This window comes from Euprymna scolopes, chromosome 10, assembly GCF_053919585.1.
Source record: "Euprymna scolopes isolate OS-2025 chromosome 10, ASM5391958v1, whole genome shotgun sequence".
Lineage (NCBI taxonomy): Eukaryota > Metazoa > Mollusca > Cephalopoda > Sepiida > Sepiolidae > Euprymna > Euprymna scolopes.
Window position 1 is genome coordinate 137,493,595 of NC_136491.1, and position 22,653 is coordinate 137,516,247.

General features: G+C 34.5%; 1 protein-coding gene and 1 long non-coding RNA gene across 12 annotated transcripts in view; one reads left to right on the forward strand and one right to left on the reverse strand.

Moving 5' to 3' along the window:
• The window catches only part of LOC145286302 (uncharacterized), an 81,281-nt gene that overhangs the window by 44,404 nt on the left and 14,224 nt on the right, over window positions 1-22,653 (forward strand). The gene's annotated exons all lie outside the window — the stretch shown is intronic.
• The window catches only part of LOC145286300 (uncharacterized), a 408,045-nt gene continuing 394,796 nt past the window's right edge, over window positions 9,405-22,653 (reverse strand). For 9 of the 11 annotated variants that reach the window (XM_080135169.1, XM_080135163.1, XM_080135168.1 and 6 more), the window contains one exon: window positions 9,405-22,430. In XM_080135169.1, the coding sequence (XP_079991295.1) occupies window positions 20,806-22,430 (1,625 nt within the window). In that variant the 3' untranslated portion in view covers window positions 9,405-20,805. The remainder of the gene's footprint in view (window positions 22,431-22,653) is intronic. The other 2 variants (XM_080135171.1, XM_080135166.1) reach the window with 1 other exon arrangement.

Genomic DNA, 22,653 nt, shown 5'->3' on the forward strand with positions numbered 1-22,653 from the left:
GTACAAGTACCTTAATGTTTAGCAACTTTAAAAGGGGAGATAACCATTTCTGAAGTAGGAAAAAGATGCAGTATTCATATCTGAAAACAAGTTTCCTCTTCTGCAAACATTTCCACCGTAACATTGTACCAATTTTGTGTAAGATACGAAATATAAAATGTTATCACTTCAACGAATGCGTATCAATGAAAACTCTACATAGATCTTTAAAGAGTTAGTTCTAAAAGTAAATATATATATATATATATTAGTGTTGAAAAAGCTTCGATCAGAACTTGCCCCCATACTTACAAAACTGTTTAAGTGTTGCCTTAAGAAGTGCTTTCCAATACCCTGGAAAACCTTGTCAGTATGCCCTGTATTTAAGAATTCAGGTGATAAGTCATCTCCCTCTCAGTACAGACTCCTGTGTGTCATGAGTAAGTTACTGGAATCCATATTAAATAAAGTAGTCAACCACCTCAGCAGAAATAACCTCCTTAGTGTAATACGGTTTCCGTTCTGCTAGATCTACAGATGTGCTAACGGTTATATCTCATAGGATTAGTGAATCTCTCGACAAAGTCTTCCTTTCCAGGGCAATTGCTCTTGACATATCAAAGACCTTCGATAAGGTATGGCATAAAGGCCTACTTCACTAGATTTCCAGCTACGGTATAACTGGAAAGGTTTTCTCAATTATTAAATCATTTCTCTCTGATAGGCTCATCGGAGTAGTGGTTGATGGGCAGAAATCAGAGGCCCAGAGTATTAATGCTGGAGTCCCTCAGGGGGTCCATCCTGGGCCCAACTCTCTTCCTGATCTACATCAATTATCTCCCAAAGCACATACTTAAATCATTCGTTGACATCTGTGCTGATGACACTACCATCTATGGCAACACATCAAAGGCTGTAAATGACAAAGTTCTCTTTGATTTTCTCTCCTCTGATCTTGAGCGCATGATACAGTGGGGGAAGAGGTGACTGGTTACTTTTAATGCATCTAAAACCAAGCTCCTATCTTTACATCATCAACGCTCTGATCCCATCTGGCATCAATTAAAATGGATGGCTCTCATCTTGGGGAGGCTTCATGTTTTGACAAGCTTCTGAGCTTGACCTTTACTCTTGATCTGAAATGGAACACGTACATCAAGTCTGTTGCCCAGGTCGCTGGGAAAATGGTGGAATCCTTCTACTGCTCCAGAAAATACCTCACTACTGATGCAATTCTGTATCTGTATAAAAGCCAAGTACGTCCAAGGATGGAATACTGCTGCCACATCTGGGCAGGAGCTGCTAAAAACAGCCTATCCTGCCTTGAGAGAGTACAAAATAGACTTTGTGACTTAGTGGGGGATGCCCTTTTTTCTTCCCTGCAACCTCTCTCCCACAGAAGAGACGTTGCAAGCCTGTCTTTGTTTTATTGTTATTTCCATGGCAAGTGCTCATCCGAGCTCCAATCTCTGGTCCCCTCTTGCCAATCTTTCATGAAAAACACCCGTCTAACTGAAACCACTGTCAGTAATTTTTCCCACTTTTATCTGTGCCTAAATCAGATTCCATGAACAAAGCTTCTTTCTTAGAAGTGTACATCTGTGGAATTCTCTTCCATTTGCCTGTTTCCCACCTGACTACAACTTGGATGTCTTCAAGTCCAATATAAACAAATTCCTGATGAATCGTCCCCTTAAATAAGACACTTTTATTACAATACTATCCCATTACTGTACACACAATAATCCTTATCCCCGAGTGGCTTCCGGGCCTTGATAAGTGGTGACCTCCATGTAAAAAAAAAAAAAAAAAAAAAAAAAAAAAAAAAATATGTATATATATATATATATATATATATATATATAAAACGAGGATTTGATTTGTGTGTCATACATACAATTCAACAGACTAACATGCACTGAAAGGCTTCCAGAAATTGACTTCCAAACTAACATATGTCTGGCCAGGTCTTCAATTATCCCTCTTTCTTCCAGGCTATTTCTCATCACTTCTTCGGTCTTCCCATATGAACTGAACTTGCTACTTCAACTGTTCTATCTCTACTAACCTAAGAACTCTTATTCATTCTTTCAACATGGCCATACCATCGAAGTCTCCTGTTCTGCACACATCTACCTATACTATCCAGATATAATCTTCCACTGAGGTCATCAGATCTAAGCCTGTCTTCAACACTCACATTATATATCCGTGTTCTCATTCTCACAGTTTCTCTCCATGCAACGCATATCCTCAACCCCCATTGCCCAGTTTTTACTTTCATACATCATCATATACACGCCTGATAGACTTTTTTTTTTTTTGGTTGACAGTAGTCTCGCTCTGCTGATTAGTAATGACTAACAAACAATGGCAATGAGATTCAAAAGATGAACCTGTAAACCCAGAAATTTTATTTTAGATATTTTGATTGTACTTTTTTGTTTTGTTTTTACTTTTAAATAAGATTAACATTTTCAGTTTTCAGAGATAACTCTCATAAGAGGGGAAAAGAAAGGCAAAGATTAAAACTTTCAGTTTCATAAAGATGACAAGATTTTTTTTTTCTAAATTTGGCACTATAAAAGATGACATAAATGTGTGAAAGAATAAAAATGATCAAATTTTGTTCATTAAATGACAAAAAATATATTTAGTTCCTAAAATTTATTAGTTATACTCCCTAAAATGTCAATAACATTTCTGAAAAATTGTTCAATTGATATAGAACCAGGTTAAGTAGCATGTCTGTATTATGTTCTGCTTGTTCCTTCCTCAGGTAGTCCATAGTTTACCTTTTGAAAAAGGCCAAGTACAATTTTTGAAGGCCAAACTGCTTTTTAAAAAAGGCCAAATTCACAAAATTAGGCTTTAAAAAAGCCAATATGACAACCCTTGACAAGAATATGAGAGTAACCTCCTTTTGATGTAGTCTCTTTTTTTAATATTATAAAATATGATCATTGTTGTAATGGTATAAGGAACAAATTCATAGTGATTTCAACATGCAGCAATTCTTCCCTGAAGAAAGAAATGTTACAAAAAAAAAAAAAAAAAAAAGAAAAAAAAAAAGAGAACAATGTCTGTCAAGAGGTGCTGGACTGAAGGAGTTAATTAAAGATTGTCTTTTACAATGTGGTTTCATTATTTGTGTTGAACTAGGTAGTACAATATATTACTTTCTTGGTATTTATTAATACTTATTAATTTATCTCATTTCTCTTAGTTCCATATTGAAAATACAATGGACACTATTTTCATAGAAATATTAAACTTGTATGTGCTGCATGTTATTGGTTTTTCTGTAAAAAAAAAAAAAAAAAAAAAAAAATTTTTTTTTTTTTATCCAGAAAACTATCGGCTTTATCAAAATATCTGATTTCTCATCACGTGGAGTTTTAATGAATTCTGCTAGTTATTATTGTTTTCGTGGTAGTTAAGATTTTTTGTTGCAGGAGCCAGTGGAGGTCAATTATATTTAAAACTTCAAAGATTTATCACCTTTATATTATTTGATTTATTATTGTCATGATTGTAACATTTCTAACCAGATGTTCAAACAAACTGAACTGGAGAACCTGCTGTAAAGAAAACAAAGAAAAAGAAATGGCTGGGTAGAATCAAATATCGCTGTGTAAAATGCAATGCTGTTTAGGTCTAAATTCCAAAATCCAACAATATAACTTTATATATTAGAAGAAACTTTAGTTGAATAAAAAGGATATCCAATAAAACTAACTTATCTTCTTACAGGCTTCTGTGAATGTAGTTATATGTTACAGAAGAGATATTAAATTTATCTTTTAATATTTTTTAAGAAATGTTTCTGAATTTTTTAGATGAGGATTATTTGAATTATTAGGACTACTGTTCTCATCTTGAGTGTTATTCTCACAATGTTTTGGCCGATATAACCTCTAACCCTCTTCAGATATATTTGTCAAACTCAGGAATCTGCAGAGAAGCCTGTATTGAATCTATGGAGGAAGCATGCTCTCATTCCATCAGCTATGACTGGGTAATCTTAGTGTCTTCTGCATGGAGGATTGAACCATTACCCTCCAGAAGAAGGTCGCTTGGACCTGAAATTGTACCCAGTACTTTATCTGTTATGTCACAGGTTCTAGCAGATGTTGTACGAATAACAGTCAATGTGAGAATAGTAGTTTGAATAATCCAATTAAAACAATTTTTTAGGTTGTAATGAACATTCATTATTATTTATCCCTTAAATTAATCTTTTCCTCCTATGTTTTTCCTTGGCTTTCTCATGTGAACTGAACATGCTACCTCAACTGTTCTCCATCTACTAACCCAAAGATGTTTATCTATTCTTTAAAAATGGCCACTTACTCTGCACACATCTCTCCATTCTGTCCCGATCTATTCTTCCTCTGAGCTCATCAGATCTAAATCTGGTTTTTTAAATTACACAGCCATCATATCATTGGCAATGTGGTACTAATGCAGTATCAAGATCAAACTATCATTGGAATTGTCCACATGACTTACATAAAATGCTGGAAGGTGCCAAAATGCTGAATGCTTAACCCTAATACAAAAAATCTTAAAGACTTTATTTGCTATCATTGGTTTATCATAAAAAAAGAACTAAATATTTATTGTGATTGGAACAAAAAAATCATTAACTAAATATTTGTGATTTGAAAAAAATCATAAGAAAAATCAAAGAAAATGTTTGCAATCAGTTGTTTGTTATTAAATATTTATTCATGAAACTTACCTTACAATGATATTTTTTTCTTGATTTTCATTTTAATTTTCTTAAAGTTTTGTAAAAAATTGTCCAATAATGATTCAAGAATGCTGCTTTCATTTCTCAATTTTTCATTGAATTAGCTTCATATTGTCAAAAATCATTTTTTTTTTTTTTTCATTGAAAATATTGGTCAGCATTTACAGAAGAAAAAAAATTATGAATCTTTCATTTGGCATCCCATGTTTTCTGTAAACCGCCTGGACAATTCCTATAACAGCAGTCTTTTTACTATAAGTACCATACATTAACTCGTCTCTCTCGATCCAATACTGTAGCAAATTTAGCTGCTTCCACTGCATGAATTTTTACCTATACCCTCTCCCAGTAAAAATGAAAATGGAAAGCATAATAATGCCCTTTTTTAACCACGCTTGAGGAGTGAAAATCTTCTGTAGAAGCTAACCTAAATGCCCGATTTTTCCAGGAGATATTAACCTAAATAACCAATAAATATTAACTACCCATGCGGGGTCGCAGAAATACCTGGATTAGGACCCAGGCGCGGGGCGAACCCCCTCGGAGCTGATAGACCCGTAGGTCTTCCCAGGTCATCTGTCTAGGAGAAGGAAAACTCTGAAACTAAACCTAGGGGAGGGAGGCCTCTTCAGTCCTGGACGACAACCTTCCTAGAGCTGGTGACTCAAACAAATCACCGGTTGGCAAACCTAAACTGCTTAAGGAGGAGATAGACTCTGTCTATCGCCCGGCTTTCATACTCCTTCTTTGCCTATTGGCCAGGCGTAGAGGTACTATCACAGGGACTCGTCTGAATCACCCAGTGGTTGACCTTGTTTCCTGACTAGGGCAATGAATGCCGCTTTTCCCCACTCCCGCCACATCCCATCCCCCTAAACTGGACACAGTGAGGTGCTTCAGTGCCATATATGTCGGTGCAGTTGGACTGGGCTGGCTTTGCCTAATGGATTGAGGGTACCGGATTGACAGTTCCTGGCTGCTGTTTCCGACTGATAGTACAGGAGCCCTAACTCTTTGGTAGCGCTTAGAGCGGCTGCTCCATCAACAGTTGTAAAATATCGGGATGTTTGTAGTGCCACGTCGCGCATGGAAAGGGACCCTGCACTCATCCCCGGTGGGCTTTCCTGAGGCCACAATCCTGTGGGTGAGGACAGCTGATGGTCTACTTGTATTGCATGTCTGGTATTCTGCACAACTACTTGTCCAGCACCCCCTCACTCATCCACCCTAACTGAAACTTTTAAATAAAATAAAATGAAATGACAGCTCAAGCAAAAGTTACGTTTAAACCAGGACCAAACTCAAAGAAAACCAACCTGCCTCCTCCCTTGAGGCTTGCATTTACTAATATCCGCGGGCTTAGAACTAACTTAGATGATGTTGAGTCATTTCTCCTTGTAAACACCCCGGATATCTTAGCATTAAGTGAAACTAACCTTCACTCCTCCATTCCCTCTAACCACTTTAACATGCCTGGTTATCTCCCACTCTACCGTAAGGACTCGGACAGACATATGCATGGACTTGGAGTCTATATTCGAAACACCCTCCCCCTAACTAGAGAAATAAAACTAGAATCAGAGGGCCAGGCCTTTATGTGCTTCAGACTAAATATGCAACACAATATTAGCTACTTGTATTTTCTCTACCGCTCTCCCTCAAACCAAGACTACCCTAATAAACAAAGTCTCAGACAGCATAGATATAGCACTCTCCCTCGATACTAGCGCACAAATACATGTATTTGGTGACTTCAATGTCCACCACAGTAACTGGCTAGGATTCTCAAATCACACAGACGTAGCTGGTAGCGCAACACATAGTTTCTCTATATCTCATTCCCTATCTCAGTTGGTTACATTTCCGACATGTTTCCCAGACCAGCACGATCAACATGCCTCACTTCTAGATCTCTTTCTGACAACGGTTCCCAATGACTGTACAACAAATGCCCACAGCCCACTCGGGAATGCTGATCACGCTGTGATAATGGTAGAAATCAGCCTAAATTCTCGCCCTAAAACTGAAGACCCACTACTCAAAACAACGAGGTATTACAAAAAGGCTGATTGGGAAGCCATCAGGGAGCTCATCAGAGATGCCCCATGGCAAAATATCTTTACTCTTCCAGCGGAACAGCGTGCAAATGAGACAACTGAATGGTTCAAAACTGCTATTGAAGCACATGTTCCCGCACGGAAATACTATAGCAAGCCCCACTCTCCCCAATGGTTTACTTCTGCTTGTGCAGCTGCCATTTGTCAAAGGCAGCGTGCGTTCCGCAGATTCAACCGACATAAGTCCAGCTCAAATAAACAGAAGTTTATAGAAGCTAGAAATGATTGTAAGAGAGTGATAGACACAGCTAAGACAGATTACTCTGAAACCACCAGAAAGCGCATCGAAGCACAGAAATTAGGAACCCGGGATTTTTGGAAAATCTACAACAGCGTAGTTAATAATGGACAGTCAATTATTCCCCCACTAACAAACAATCATGAGGTTGCTTGCACGGCAACTGACAAGGCTAATCTGCTTGCCAGTCGGTTTGCCTCAAACTCCACACTGAACTCGGTACACCACTCACTCCCTGATTTTCCTCTGCGAACAGACGCCACACTTGACGATTTGAAAATCACCCCTTCTCAGGTACATGCTATTATAAAAAACCTAGACACTTCAAAAGCATGTGGACCAGATCTCATCCCGGCTGTGCTATTAAAAAAATGCTTTGCCGAGGTTGCTCCAGTTCTGTCCAAACTTTACAATAAATGCCTTAACGAATCTTGTTTTCCCGACTGCTGGAAAACCGCCTCTGTGGTACCAGTCTTCAAGAATTCTGGTGAAAGAACTGACCCACTAAATTATCGCCCCATTAGCCTCCTCCCGCTTTTCGCCAAAATATTTGAGTCCTTAGTTAATCAAGCCCTAGTCCAGCACCTAACAGCTGCTAAACTCCTGACTGACAAACAATATGGATTCAGGCAAGCCTGTTCAACAGCAGATATCTTAACTGTAGTTTCTGAACGTATATACCGTTCATTGGATAAAACAGGGGAGGGTAGAGCGGTGGCCCTTGATATATCTAAGGCTTTTGACAGGGTATGGCACGATGGTCTTCTAAGGAAAATTAGATCATATGGAATCACTGGAAGAATTCATAATGTAATTAAATCCTTCTTAAGTAATAGAAAAATCAAAGTTGTCCTCGACGGACATACATCCAAACAATATGACATAAATGCGGGAGTACCTCAGGGGTCTATCCTTGGACCTCTATTATTCCTGATATTCATAAATGACCTCCCTGATAATATTGTTTCGGAGATGGGTATATTTGCCGATGACACTACTCTCTATAACAGATATGAGGGGAAAACAAATGAACACATATCCAAGGAAATGGCAGAAACACTAGAGGATGACCTCCAATCCGTAGTGGAATGGGGACAAAAATGGTTGGTCACATTCAATGCTGCTAAGACTAAACTTGTTTCCTTCAATAACTACAAGAAACCTTCTCTACCACCAATAGCAATGCCCAAGAACACATTGCCTGAAAGTACTTCTTTTAAACTCCTCGGCCTAACGTTTACAGGAAATATGAACTGGAATAGATACATTGAGAGCATTGCCAAGGCTGCTGCAAGGAAGGTTGGCTCCCTCTACCGTGCTAGAAAACTACTTACGCCTGCCAGTATCCTATACCTCTATAAGGCAACCATTCGCCCGTGTATGGAGTACTGTTGTCACATCTGGGCTGGTGCATCTGCTGCTTGTCTCTCGCTCCTGGACAGGGTTCAAAAAAGAGTCGCCAACCTGATAGGTCCTGAACTGTCATCTAGGCTTCAACCTCTGTCCCATCGACGAGATGTTGCATCCCTCTGCCTGTTCTACAAATACTTTAATGGTGAATGCTCTGACGAACTGCAAACACTTGTACCTCCCCGACGTAACTACCCCCGACAAACCCGACAAGCTACTAAGTCTCATCCCTTTACAGTAGAGATCCCTAGGTGCAAGAAAGCCTTTTACTCCAATAGTTTCTTCCCCAGAACTGCGGGTCTTTGGAACTCCCTTCCGGGATTCTGCTTTCCCAACTGCAATGATATGCAGAAGTTCAAGTGTAATGTTAACAAACATCTTTCTACTCTTCTCCCTTCATAATGACCCCGCTAATTAATTCCCTAATAGTAGCCCCCTGCTTCAAAGTGGCACTGTGCCTTGTTTGGGGTGAAAATTGAATTTAAAAAAAAAAAAAAAGTACCTGATTTTTTTTAGATGTTTTTTCAAACAAAAACTTAACTCCTACCATAAATCGTTAAAAAAAAAAACAAAAAAAAAACAAAAAAACTTTAGCAACATCAACTGTTCTGCATCTAATAACCAAACAATTACCATCTTTCAACATGGCAGAAGTCTTTTGTGCTGTACACATCTCCCTATACTGTTCAGATCTAATCTTCCTCTTAGCTCATCAAATCTAAACACATTTTTAAGATACAGATAACGTATCCATCGTATCATTGTTGATTTTGAAAATGCTTTTCACACAAAAACTTATCACTATTGGAATTGTTTAAAAAAAAAAAAAAAAAAAAAAAAAACTTTAACAATATCAGCTATGATTTCATTTTGTGCGATGACAAAAAAATAAAAATAAAACGAATGGATTTTAAAACAAAGAAATTTTTATTATAATTATTAGTTATGTCAATAAATATAACTTCTGATACAGAATATCTGTAGAAATAATTTCCAATGATTTTTCTTTTTTTTTTCCTCACCATATAATATAATTCTGGCACTTATCTATGTAAAAAAAAAAAAAAAAAAAAAAAAAAATTTATTGATAAAAGTCACCCCTACAAAAGTGTCCGCTTTCATCCCTGCTGCAAGAAAAAAAAAATATTTCGTTTCACATCAATTGAGGAGAAAAAAGAAAAAATACAATAAAACAAAGTAGCAGCTTTTATATCTGCTAAAACAAGTTTAAAAAACAAAACAAAACAAAGACGCTCTTCATCTTTTACGCATACACACATACATGTGACTAAGTATTTTTCGTATTTATATGTGTACATAGATATTTTTATAAGTGTACATATTTGTGATAGGACGATTCCAATTCTTTTCAAATTTCTAAATTTTTTTTTTTTTTTGAGGGGGGGGGGTCACATCACTGCCAAAATGTACATATATTTTTGTAAACATAAAAATGCACTTGTTGGAGAGTAATCAAGAGTTTTGTTTTACTGGTAGTTAAAAATCAATAGATAGTTATCATTTCACCATTAATACAAGCCATGGAAAATCAGGTTTTAAACAGAAACAAACAGAAAAAAAAAACTTAAAAGAATCGTTTTAGGCATCAGAAAATAGGCACAAATTTTTCAAACTCTGATACCCTCAAAAAGTTAAGATTTTTTCGATTTCCAATTTCAATTTATTGATCCAACACTAGTACATTATATATATGTTTTGATGTGGGTGTGTGTATATATGTGTTTACAAAACACATTCTTGAAACAGATACAAAAACAGAAACAAAACTAATCTTGCTGCAACTAAATTTCGGAAGTGCTTTTCGATATCGATAATTTAGTGTGTGTTTTTAAAATAGTTTATTGTAAAAAATTGTTTGGGATCTTCTAGTGCGGCCATGTTCCTCCACAATAAGCTTTGTCCATCGGTCATACTTTGGTTTGAAATAAAATGAGCATATCCTAATAGATCCACTTTTTTTTTTATATGAGTATTTGCAGACAAAAAATTCTAGTGAAACTATCTAACCACTACTTGACTTAATATGCTTAAATGCATTTCTGTGTGTCATTATTATTATATAAATAAAGGGCAAACATCTGTGTGTATGTATGTTTGTATATTCAGCTAAAAATCAAAAACTAGAAAACAAACAGCCACAAAGTTAGTATATTTTTGATCAGTATTTCCTTGAATAACTAAAATTTAAAAAATTTATTTATTTTCTGAGGGTCTGAACCAAGCTTCGTCAGGGAGGGTCAGTTTTTCCAGTGTTATGTACTAGTTTTGAAAAATGCTGACTAATTCCACAAGGAATCTATTATATAATGAGTTGTGTGTGTGTGTGTGTGTGTGTGTGTATGGCCAACCAGAGAGGAATGGGCTGGGTATAGGAGAAAACAGGTGGTAGAAAGAGAGAAAGATAGAGATGGCAGTTTTAATAGAAATATGTTACATTTTGCCTCAGGGCAACACTGGGTAGCCGTGCTAGTTTATAATATAAAGGGCAAACGTCTGTGTGTATATTTGTATGCCTTGCTAAATCTTGAAAAGTACTCAACAAAGCTATTTATTTTTAATCGGCGTAACATGGAAAAATATCTAAAATTAAAAAAAAAAATTCATTGTTTCAGCGTTAAATAGCCATTTATATCACTTAGTGTTCCTATTTACAATGCCTCCCCAAGGGACAGTTAGAATGTGGAAGTATTATCGATAAGCAATCACGATTTTAATGTTATGTTAAGGGGAGTAACTGATTTTGTCCATAGAGAAAAATGGGCTGGGCAAAGAAAGAAAAAGGAGAGAGAAATAGAAGTGATGTTACATCTTTACCAATTCTGTTAGTCTATTATATAAAGTAAAGTTGTCTGTGCGTGTATGTTTTTATGTCCGGCTAAAACTAAAAAACAAATATCCACAAAGTTGGTATTTTCTTAATCATTATTGCCCTGGATGAATATCTAAAATTTTGAAAAAATTATTCATTCTTTGAACCTAAACTGACACAGAGTTTGTCAAGAGGTCGGTTTTTCAACCAGTTTATAAACTAAAGGGAAAGAACTTTTTTTTATCAAGAAATTAAATAACTCATTCCTCGAGGAATCTATCAAAAGTTGTGTGTGTGTGTTCAGATAGAGGAATGAACTGGATAGAGAAGAAAGAGGGAATGAAGAGAAAACAAGGGAGAGAGAAAGATAGACGAATAGAGAAATAATGGTTGCATACAAATATGTTACACTTTTGCTCTGAGCAATGCTGAGTGGCCCTGCTAGTTTGCTATAAAACAAATTCAGTATTAAAAGCTGAAATTGAGATAAATTTCAATCACCCTGTGTGTGTGTATAAACAGAGAATAGCACAAAAAACAACTTAAAAGAGAGTGTTGGAAGGAAACAGAAAGTCATTCTTGGATGAAACACGTTATTTAGCGGCCCTCCCACATCATGAATCGTTTAAAGTCTAACATTTTTAGTTTTCAGAGACAACTGTTACAAGAGAGGAGAAGGAAGACAATGTAAGATGTAGAGAAGATAAAGAGACAAAAAACAAGGAAAGAAAAAGATACAGCAAGAGAGACAAATAAAATCCAGCCAAATAGCAATAAAAAAATAAATAAGACTTTAACAATTTGGGAGAAGTCAGCTTTTGCTTATTTACAGAAAAATAAACCCCCAAAACAAAAGAACCATGAGAAGCTCTAGCTATTAAAGCAGAAATTAGTTTTTTGGGGGGGATAAAAAAAACAAAAAGAAACAAAAACGTAGAAATCCCATATCCCGGATATAATAAAATATAATTAAAAACAAATCCTTTGCAACTTGTACAAGTGTAAATTAAATAAAATTAAAAAGAAATAAAGTAATTTTATAGAATCACTTCTGTCTTTGATCAGACATTTTTTTTTGTGGTTTTTACAATATGTTTTAAGTATTCAAACCAGATTTTACTAATTATGAATGACAACTGCTCCATCCGATTCTCTCTTCGTATATTGAGGCACATTATTTGAGCAACTTTGGGTTCTTATGCCAAGAACAAAAAGCAACCAATTTTAATTTAGATGGACTAGCAAACTGGGGTTTTTTTATGCTAAAAAATCTTTGTAAAACAATAAACAAGTCTTTTTTTTTTTTTTTTTTTTTTTTTCCCCAGACAGATTTGGGGAATTAATTTATTGATGTATGTCATTTCTTTTCGCCAAAACATTTACTATAAAAAAAAAAAACTAAAAGAAAATATTAAAAAAAACTTTTTAAAAAAATCTATAAAAAAACAATTTCTTTTTTTTTTTTACTTAAAAGAACATTTTTTGGGGGTTTGCTTTTTTTTTTTTTTTTCCCCCCAAAGTTTGACCCCCACCCCACAAAAAAAAAAGTATTTATTTTTTTTACAGATTTTGAAAAAAAAAAAAAAAAAAAAAAAAAAAACGAACCCCCCCCCCTTTACAAAACACACACAGAAAATAGCAGGCGTACTTTGTTGTGCTTAAATATCTCAAAGAGAAAACAGTAGGAGCAGTTGTTGTGCCTTGTCGTACATTTGCCATGCCTTAACTTGTTATACATAAATAGGAATACCATGTCCATAATCTTTATTTTTAACCTCCTAAAAAATACAAAAAAAATAAATAAATGGTGATGCAGAATAGGCGACTCAAAGTCCACAGCAAACAGTGTAAGGTAACATTTTTTTCTAAAAAAAATAAAATAAATATTTGATATATTTTTTTATAATAGTAAAAACAAATTCAAAACAGTGAAAACAATAACATTTTATTAACTGATTTTTTTTGCATAAAATAATAAAGTATTATGCAATTCTTTTTTTTTATCAGACAGTTTACAGACTTTAAGTCGCATATTTTTCTGCATCACCAAAAAAATAAAAAAACCTTGCAGATCAGTGACAGAAACAAAGAGAGAAAAGAGCGAGAGAGGATATGCTCTACAATAACTTATAAAATAACAGGTTCTTTTTCATCATAATACTGGAATCCAACAGTTGAAAAACTGAATTTTTATTAAAAAAGCAAAAACAAATGGTGTCTACTTTTCTTATGTCAGTTTCAACTAAAAACAATGTTACCTAGTTAATTGTCATGTTATAATTAGTTAATATTACTGCATTATTACATTAAACATGTACTTTGACATCCAGATGATTGCATGGCATTCACCATTAATTGTAACAAGATGGACTGGGTTACTTCCCTTGACTTGATGCTGTTAGAAATTTGAAAGCTATTTTGAAAACCTATATTCATTAATAATTTTCTATCTTATCGATTTCCGTAATTTTTGGATATGTTACTAAATTCCACATGACAATTAAGTAGATGCCAATGGTTTTACTTGAAATTCGATATTTTGACTTTTGAATTTGATTATTATAACGAAAAAAGCACCAAGTAACATTTTCTTATTAACTGAAGGCTATATAATATATTAGGTTTCTCTATCTCTATCAAATGCTAACCCAATCTAATATTCCCTTATGCAACAGAATAGCATATACACACACATCATTATTCTAGATTAGTCTTTTCATTTGGTCTTCTTGGAATCCGTTCCTTTGTTCATTATTCAGCTGGCTTTCTATAACCGCTTCACTCCTATTTTTCTAAAAACAAAACAAAAAAAAACAACAAAAATAAAATGTATATAAATGATGCCAAGGTATAATTCAACAATTTCGTTTTGTCAAACGACCATATGCCGAGTTCCCCTTTTAAATAATTTAAATATCAAGAAATGATTAATCAGAAACGTCTTCCTCAGAGTGGTAACAATAAAGAATTTACAATTTAAAAAAGAATTTACAATTTTAAAAAAAATTATTCATTGTCATGCAATAAAAAAAAAAAGTCTTATTTACATTTTTAAATTAGTTAAAAACTGGGAGTTCATTTTTAGGGATTCTTCTTCATTACAAGAGCGTAATTCGAAAATCGAAATATTGAATTTCAAGTATAACCAATGGCAACTACTTAATTGCCATGTCACAGTAATGAACATATCCAAAAATTATGAAAAACGATAAGGTAGAACATTAATTAGTAATGAAAATAGTTTTTGACTACAATTAGCACACATTTGAATTTTGCTAAAAAGAAAAAAAAGAAAAAAACAAAAAGAAAAAAAAACAGTTCAAATCACAACAAAAGGGAGGTAAATCTGTTATAAAAACTGAAAATTTTTTACAAAACTCAATTTTCACTAATTGTCTTTGAAAACTTTTTATTAATAATTTTCCCACCTTATCGTTTTTTGTAATTTTTGCATATGTTCATTACCGCGACAAGACAATTTAGTAGCTACCATTAGTTCTATTTAAAATTCAACATTTCAATTTTCGCTATTATAATGAAGAAGTGCTAAACAGTGAAGAATTCTTAAACAAAAAATAAAAACAATAAATTATTTATACATTATTTAGACCATTCAGACTACCGTTTTCATCTTGCTTTTTATTTTCACATTTCAGTCAGTGTAACCTCTGACCTTCAGATATGTTTTGTGAGTAGCAACCAAGAAGGTCAAAGGTTACATCGGCTGAAATGTTGTGAGAACAGTAGTTCAAACAAGTCAAATACCAATCCTCATCTACAAAATTTATAAATCAATGCAATCAATGATTTATATCAAACACAGTAGAATTAAATTATCTACGGCCTGTACACATTTAATGTGTGGAAACTGCTTGATTTTTTTTTAATTTCAGAATTTGGTTTTGATATTCAAGTGTAGAGAAAACATGGTGACAGATTATCATTTAACTTCACTAAACTTTGGAAAACTAAATATTGTTTTGTAAGTTTGAGTTCTTGTCCAGAATTTCCCCATATTAAAAAAAAAATCAAAAAGAAAAGAAAATTCTGCATGATGTACGTAACCATGACAAAATGAAAATATCATACTCCAAAAATTACATAAATCGATCAAGTAGTTTTATTTTTATAAAGAAAATTATTTTTAAGTTATTAATGGGAATTTGTAAATATTACAACATCAATCTAGTAAATATGAAGTATTGTAGAGTTATCTCCCTTGATTTAGATTTTTTTTTTTTTTTTTTTTTTTTTTTTTAACAAAATGGTAAGCGAGACGGTCACTTCTCAGATACTCATAAAATTTGATTTTTTTTACTTAAAAAATAAAACTACTGGATCAATTTATATGATTTTTGGAATATATTTTCTTTTTGCCATGGGTACATACATCATGCAGATTTTTCTTCTCATTTTTAATAGAAAGGGAATTTTGAACAAGTATTAGTTTTTGTCTGGATCAAGTCTTGCTACATGGACTTATAGTTAGCAGTAGGCAATATAAGCAGTACATTTTTTTTCTATCTTCTCAGCATCAACCAAAGTTGACCAATCATTTCTCAGTCGCCATTTTGGTTTTCATATGTTGATAAGACACAAGCATCAACATTAAAATTCTGAAAAAAAAATCTTTTCTGCACATTACAAATATATGAATTAGTAGAAAACTTGGAAATCTAGCAATATAGTTTATGGCCAAGAAATAAAAAAAAATCAAAAAGAAACAACTAATAACTTTCACCAAATTAATTAAAATTTAATTTTCTGACAACCTATATGCATATCTCATGTGTCGAAAGGAAGAATTCTAATTTTGAAATAAAAAAAAAACTTGAAACAATCTCAAAATGTTAATAATATACTGGTTGGTAGAAAATTAAATTTTAATGCGTTTGATAAAACTTATTTGTTGTATATTTTGTTTGCATTCGATTTCTCTTAACTATGCTTCAAGATTACAGAGAAATTAATTCTACTGTGTTTGATGTAAATATTTGTTGGTTGTATTTTTTTTAAACGAGTTCTTGATAGTTAACTATTCTGGACTTTTATCCACTTTTAATAAACGGTTTTTATAAAGAGATCTTTAAATTATCACCATTTGAATATCAAGTCTTTCTAAATGCTGGATATAACATGTGGTTAAATAATCAATTACTAACTATTCTGCACTTTTCAAAACCGATTGCTAACTATTCTGCACTCTCCAAAATCGATTGCTAACTATTTTGCCTTTTCCAAAATCGATTATCACTTGTCAGAGGATCAGTGTTAAAATTTAAATGCAATTGAACATGAAATTATTCAATTCAATAAATTTAACAAAAATATAAAACAGGCAGACTTCAATTGCCATGTAGGAAAAGGGTGGTAGAAATTTGTACAAAAGAAGATACAGTAGTCTAACACTTGTCCAATTTTGCCTTGAATTGCTGCATCGCTGGCACCTTTACTACTTCTCCTGGAAGTCCATTTTAAGGTTCTGGTATCCTAATTGAGAAAATGGTCCTGCTCCAGATCAATATTAATCAGCAGTGAGACAGTTTCTCATAATGCCCGTGTAGACTTCTTTCTAGTACAGAAGTGAATAATAGATACTGATGCAGATCGTAATGCCATTGAGAAGATCGTAGGTCAAGATGAGATCACCGTATAATTATTAGTGCTCAAGAGAGAAAGGGTTAAGCTTCCGGAGTCAGCTTTTGTAAAGTAGAACCTGCAGTCAGTACACCATTCAAGTAGCCAGTCTTTGAAGTTATTTCAAATGCTAGATATAATATGTGGTTAAATAATCAACTGTTAACTATTCTGCACTTTTTCAAATAAATTGTTAATTTGTGTACATTTTCAACTAACAATTTTCAGGATTAAATTTGACACTCCTGTCAAAGCTTCCAACTTCAACACACTGCTGGCTTAGCTTGCTAATCTAAATTCAGGCCAAGATCAAAGTGTAGTATCTGTTTTTCAAATGCTGCACTTCAATTTCTTGTTCTCTCTCAGTGGAGGAGAAATCCTTCATGATTGAGACAATTAAAAATTTTTGTTCTTTTTCTCCACATTAAAAAATGACCCTGGTATCTGTCTCATGGGGAGGGGTTTTAAATAGGTTCTCTAAATTCAGCCCAGTCTCTAAAAAAAAAAACAAAAAAAACAGGCCTTTCATTTAAACAAGCATCTCATTTGCATATGAAGTCATGAGGAATCTGATTACTTCACAAGATTGCCAGCATATAAATAGAAGCAGTAGCCTTTTTCTTTTTTCCTTTATTTAATTTTGTCTGTCACCAGACCCAACATGTTACACCAAATCAGGTTTGTACCAACTTGTAAGGCAGTTAATTACAGTACATATTCAATATGAAACAGAGGACTGGATATCATACTCTAATAATTATAAAGTGAAATGAAATAATTATACAATCAATGAAATCTTGTTTGGAAAGATTTAGTGGGAAAAAAAAAAAATCACTGTTTACACACAATTGGAAATGTAACTCAACTCCAAAATTTTAACTGGCATTTTGGTCAATTTTACTTAAATACCAACCATTGTTGTTTTTTGTCTTTTTTCACCCAAAATTTTGCTATTATTGAACATAAGGGGGCTACTATTTGGGATCATGTCTAACAAGTGATAGGGGGAGTTCAACAGCGAACTGTCTGTTCACATTACATTTAAATTTCAGCAGGTTGGTAAAATCATGGAAGCAGGAAATTCTAAAATTTAACAGTCAAAGGAAAGAAACTATTAGAGTAGAAAGTTTTCTGGCATCTAGGGACCTTAAGACTAAAGGGGTGAAATTTTGTTGCTTGTTAGGTTAATCGCAAGTATGTATGTCGCGAGGGCACAAGTGCTGGGAGGTCATAAGAACACATTCCATTAAAGTACTTGTAAAACACACAGCGATGCGACATTGTGGCGATGCGACAGGAGTCGGAAATTGTTCAATAGTGCAGGACCTATTAAATTTGAAACTCTTTTTTTTGGGACCGTGTCTTAGAATGGGAGACTAGTGGTAGATGCACCAGCCCAGGTGTGGCAACAATACTCCATGCATGGGTGAATTGTGGCTTTGTAAAAATATGCTCTCTGGTGTGAGTAATTTTCTAGCATGGTAGAGGGAGCCCACCTTTTTTACAGCAAGGATTATAGTTGATCAAGATCTCAAAAAATGAACCCCCATTTTTATTAGCAACAACTTTAAAAATTTTATCACCCTTATCAGCATTTATTTACACATTTTATAAGTTTTGCTCCATTCAATTTTGGTGCTTGTGTTGTTTATGGAGTATGCTATTTTTTTTTTTTTTTTTTTTTTGGTAGGATTTTCAAGTTAAATCAAATTTTTATGGTATGTTCTGTTTGTGGAAACTTTTAGATGACAGTACAGAATAATTAACAAAGCCGCCCCCCAACTCCCTCTGTTAAGAATGGTTTCCTAAATAATAACATTCCATGAACACAAGTATCTCAATTTTTACCACTCTTAAGAAGCTATATTAGTGAATAAAATTATTTAGGACAATTTCTTTCGATAACAGTTCAGAATAGTTAACACTTGATAATTTGAAAAAGAAAATTTTTTTTTTATATCAAACGCATAATGAAAATTTCTACCTAACTTGTCACGTTTTAAACGTTTAAAACAGTTTAGTGATGGTTTAGAATTTCCCCTATATTAAAAAACGAAAATAAAAAAAATCTGTATGACATATACACCTGTAATTGAAAAATTTCCTTAACACCATTGTTGGATTACACTCTTAGTTAATGGCCTTGTGCCAACTCTACAATCATTTATGAAAATCAGAACTTTTGTATTTAAAAAAAAAAAAAATCCATAATTGATTAAGTAGTTTTACTTTTATCAAGAAAATCATTTTTAAGCGAATTTGAGTTATCTTCCTTGTTTCCATTTTCAGTTTGAATTATTTGGATTACCTCCCTTGTTCATTCAGCCGGTTTTCAAAATGGCATCCCATGAATCGCTCCTCAGTTATCCATAAAATTTGATTTTCTTATTTAAAAATAAAGCTACTTGATCAGTTTACATGGTTTTTGGTGAACAATATTTTCATTTTGTCATACAGAATTTTCTTTACTTTTGTTTTTAATATAGGAGGAATTATGGACAAGAACCAGCAGTTTTTATATCACACTTTTTCTTTTATTAAAGTCTGTTTTCTTGACATTAATGGCTGCCATGTAGGCATGTTATGGCTTCCATTAAAAGTGGAGACAGGCTTTGTAATACAGCTTACTATTCCAGTAGCTTCTTCCCAAGAACTGCAAGCTTGTGTAACGCTTCCTGTTAACTGTTTTCCTCCTACCTATAATCTTTTTTTTTTTCTTCTTTTTCAAGGCATTTCCTGTCTTTGCAATAATAATCGTTCATTTTTGTGACATTCTTACATCAAGTAGCTTCATGCCTTGTCTGGAGCGATTTCCATAAAAAAAAAAAAAAAGACAAATTTTATAAAAGAAAAACGGAAATAAAAACCATTAGAAAGCTTAAAACTTGATTAGTTAAGTAAAAGCTTTCATTTTAATGCGTTTGAGATAAATTATGTGTTTTTTTGTTTTCAAGTTATCGAGAATTAACTATTTTAGTCTCTTACCCTTCTCCGTTTTTATTTTCTTTCATCTTGTCATTTTTAACCACATTGCATTGCGAGTAGCAATTTGTAAAAATGATATATATACAAATATGCATCACAATACGTAAATAAGTCAAATTAAAACAAATCTCTGCATTCAAGAATATTAAAAGGAAGTTAAATACTCATTTAAGTAAAACAAATTCTATCCATTGTTATAGTTCATGATCGCTATTAATCATAACTAATTAATCATAACTGTTATTAATCATAATCTAAGTTTTAACTGAATACATTGCGTCATAACTGAACATGGACACTTGGCAAGGTTTCATTTATTTTTAATCGTTAATTTTTCATAAAATATTAAACAATTTTTTATATTTACCTCCTCTTCAGGAGGTTAGACAGAAGGTCAAATGAGGTTTTGAAAAAGCCAGCTCACTAGAAGTATACCCCCTTCCCCGAATGCCTGAGCAGCCCTGTCAGCATTCCTCGGTAGGGGCACCTCAGGCGATTGGCAATAAACAAATCTCTTCTCATAAAGAGAAGGTAACGTATGGGGAGGGTGGACGTTCTAGGACTGAACAGTACATCAGCCCCACAGGAGCAAGGTCACTGACGGACTGATTGTCAGACATATCCTCGACTGGTAATAAACAATTTAACATTTAAAAATTCTTCATGGTGGGAAAAATTTTATAGGAAAGAATAAAAGAAAAATTAAAGTTTTTTTTCTTTCTCCCATGTTAGTTATAGTTTTTTTTTTTTTTTTTTTTTTTTAATTTAAATTTTTCAATTCTTCATATTTACGAATATTTATAGCAAAAAAAATTTTTTAAATAAAATTAAAGAAAACTTTTTTTTTGTTTTGTTAATTTTTACCCGTTTTTGTTGGCAGGGTGACCATAACTGTTTTTTGCCTGTCTTTGTAACATTTGGAACATAAAGAGTTTCTGTCTAAACTCCCATAAAACTCGCAGCCTTCAGTCAGACAATGGATGGGAGTGTTGCATTCTTTTTCCAGCTTTGACAAGGACGCTATGCTAGCTTGGTTTATGGGGTCCACTACGGGAAACTGCGCTAGGGTCTCTATCGGGTTCAAGTCATTTTTTGTGTAGTTCAAATACTCCACATTGTCATAGTCAGGAGACGGTGTGCGACAGCAGATGTGACTGTTGTTTACCGGCAGAATCAAACCAGACTCGTTTAGGGCAACACGTGTTTGAGACAGAGAGGAATTAGAAAGGTCTGCCGATGATGAGACAGGAGTGCTAACAGTAGCATCGCCTCCAGATGATGACTCCATCGACAATTGCCTCATCTCGTCCAGCTCGGTGCCCCCTGCATCTGTCTTGTCCTGGCTACTGTTTGTCAGAAACTCCAGCGATGACGGCCGCTGTTTACCAAGCACAGCCGGCAGAGTCTGAGACCCAGACTGCTCAAGCACACTTCTCGTTACCATGCCAACAGTGGAGGCGGTGGCATCTGCGTTAGTATTTTTGTCCATGGCACCAATGGTTGTGTAAAACTTTGATTTGCCACAGGTTTGCACATAGGTAGTACCCGAAGGCAACACAGGTGATGCGTCTGTCCGTTTACCGTGACAAGGATATGTGTTGTAGACACCACCGATCTGCCCTTTGCTCTTCTCCTGGCTCAAAGCCTGCTGCTTCTGCTGCGAGAAACATTTTGAACATAAGTACGAAGTCTCTGGTGTGCCGTACATATTACAACCTGACGTGACACATTTGGTAGGTGGGCCAGCACGCTCCCCACGGTTTATACCAGTCCGCCCAAGGGGCTCCTCACCTCGTTTACGCCGGCTCTCGACTTCTTTCTCAAACCTCTTGTTAGCATTGAACATATAATTACGGATCAGTTCCTTCTGTAGATCAGTTTTGATCGTCGACAGTCGGGCACAGAGGACCTTGTCGCGTTCAAGCAGCATAGCTATGCTGATGGTCAATTTGGTGCTCTGTGTGACCCCACCCCCGACACATGTTGGACGACTCAGTTTTTCGCTAATTTCAGGAGGTAGCGGTTTGCCAGACTTCCCGATGCTGAAATTCTTTTTCAGTTTCTTTCCCATTGACTTTCCAATGCTTCCGAACTGTTTCGCTACTGTCTGCATCTGCTGGCTCATGCGTTTCTCCCGGGGGTCTTTCTTTTTCTCTTTTAAGCTACCACTGCTGCCAACAATGGCACCGACTGAACCACTGGCGCCAGCACCGCAGCTACTAACATCACTCTGGTCAGATTCATAAGAACCACAGGATTTTTGATCGATTCCTTCCGCATCATCCAGTTCCATCGGATGAGTGATAGGTAGCCTTTCCAGCTCAAGATAGCGCTGTAACATCAAAAGTCGCTCATCAAGGGCTGGTTCCACGGGTTGTGGATTCTTCTCATGGGATTTCCAACTGACTTTTTCTCCAGGATCAATTGGAAAATGGATTGGTAGCAAATCAAAGTTTGGTTCAACCAAGGGAATTCCTGCTGAAATGAGAGAAAGTTAAAAGTAAAAATACATTTTTGAATTATCGAGTTGGTTATTGATAATTGGAATTACTTGGACTACTGTTTTTGAGTGTTATTCTAACAACGTTTTGACTGATGTAATTGCTGACCTTCTTCAGGTGTATCTTGTTGAAGCTGGGAAGCTTTCTGTTAGACTCGTGAGTCTACACAGAACTTTGAACGAAACCCTTTATTTAATCTA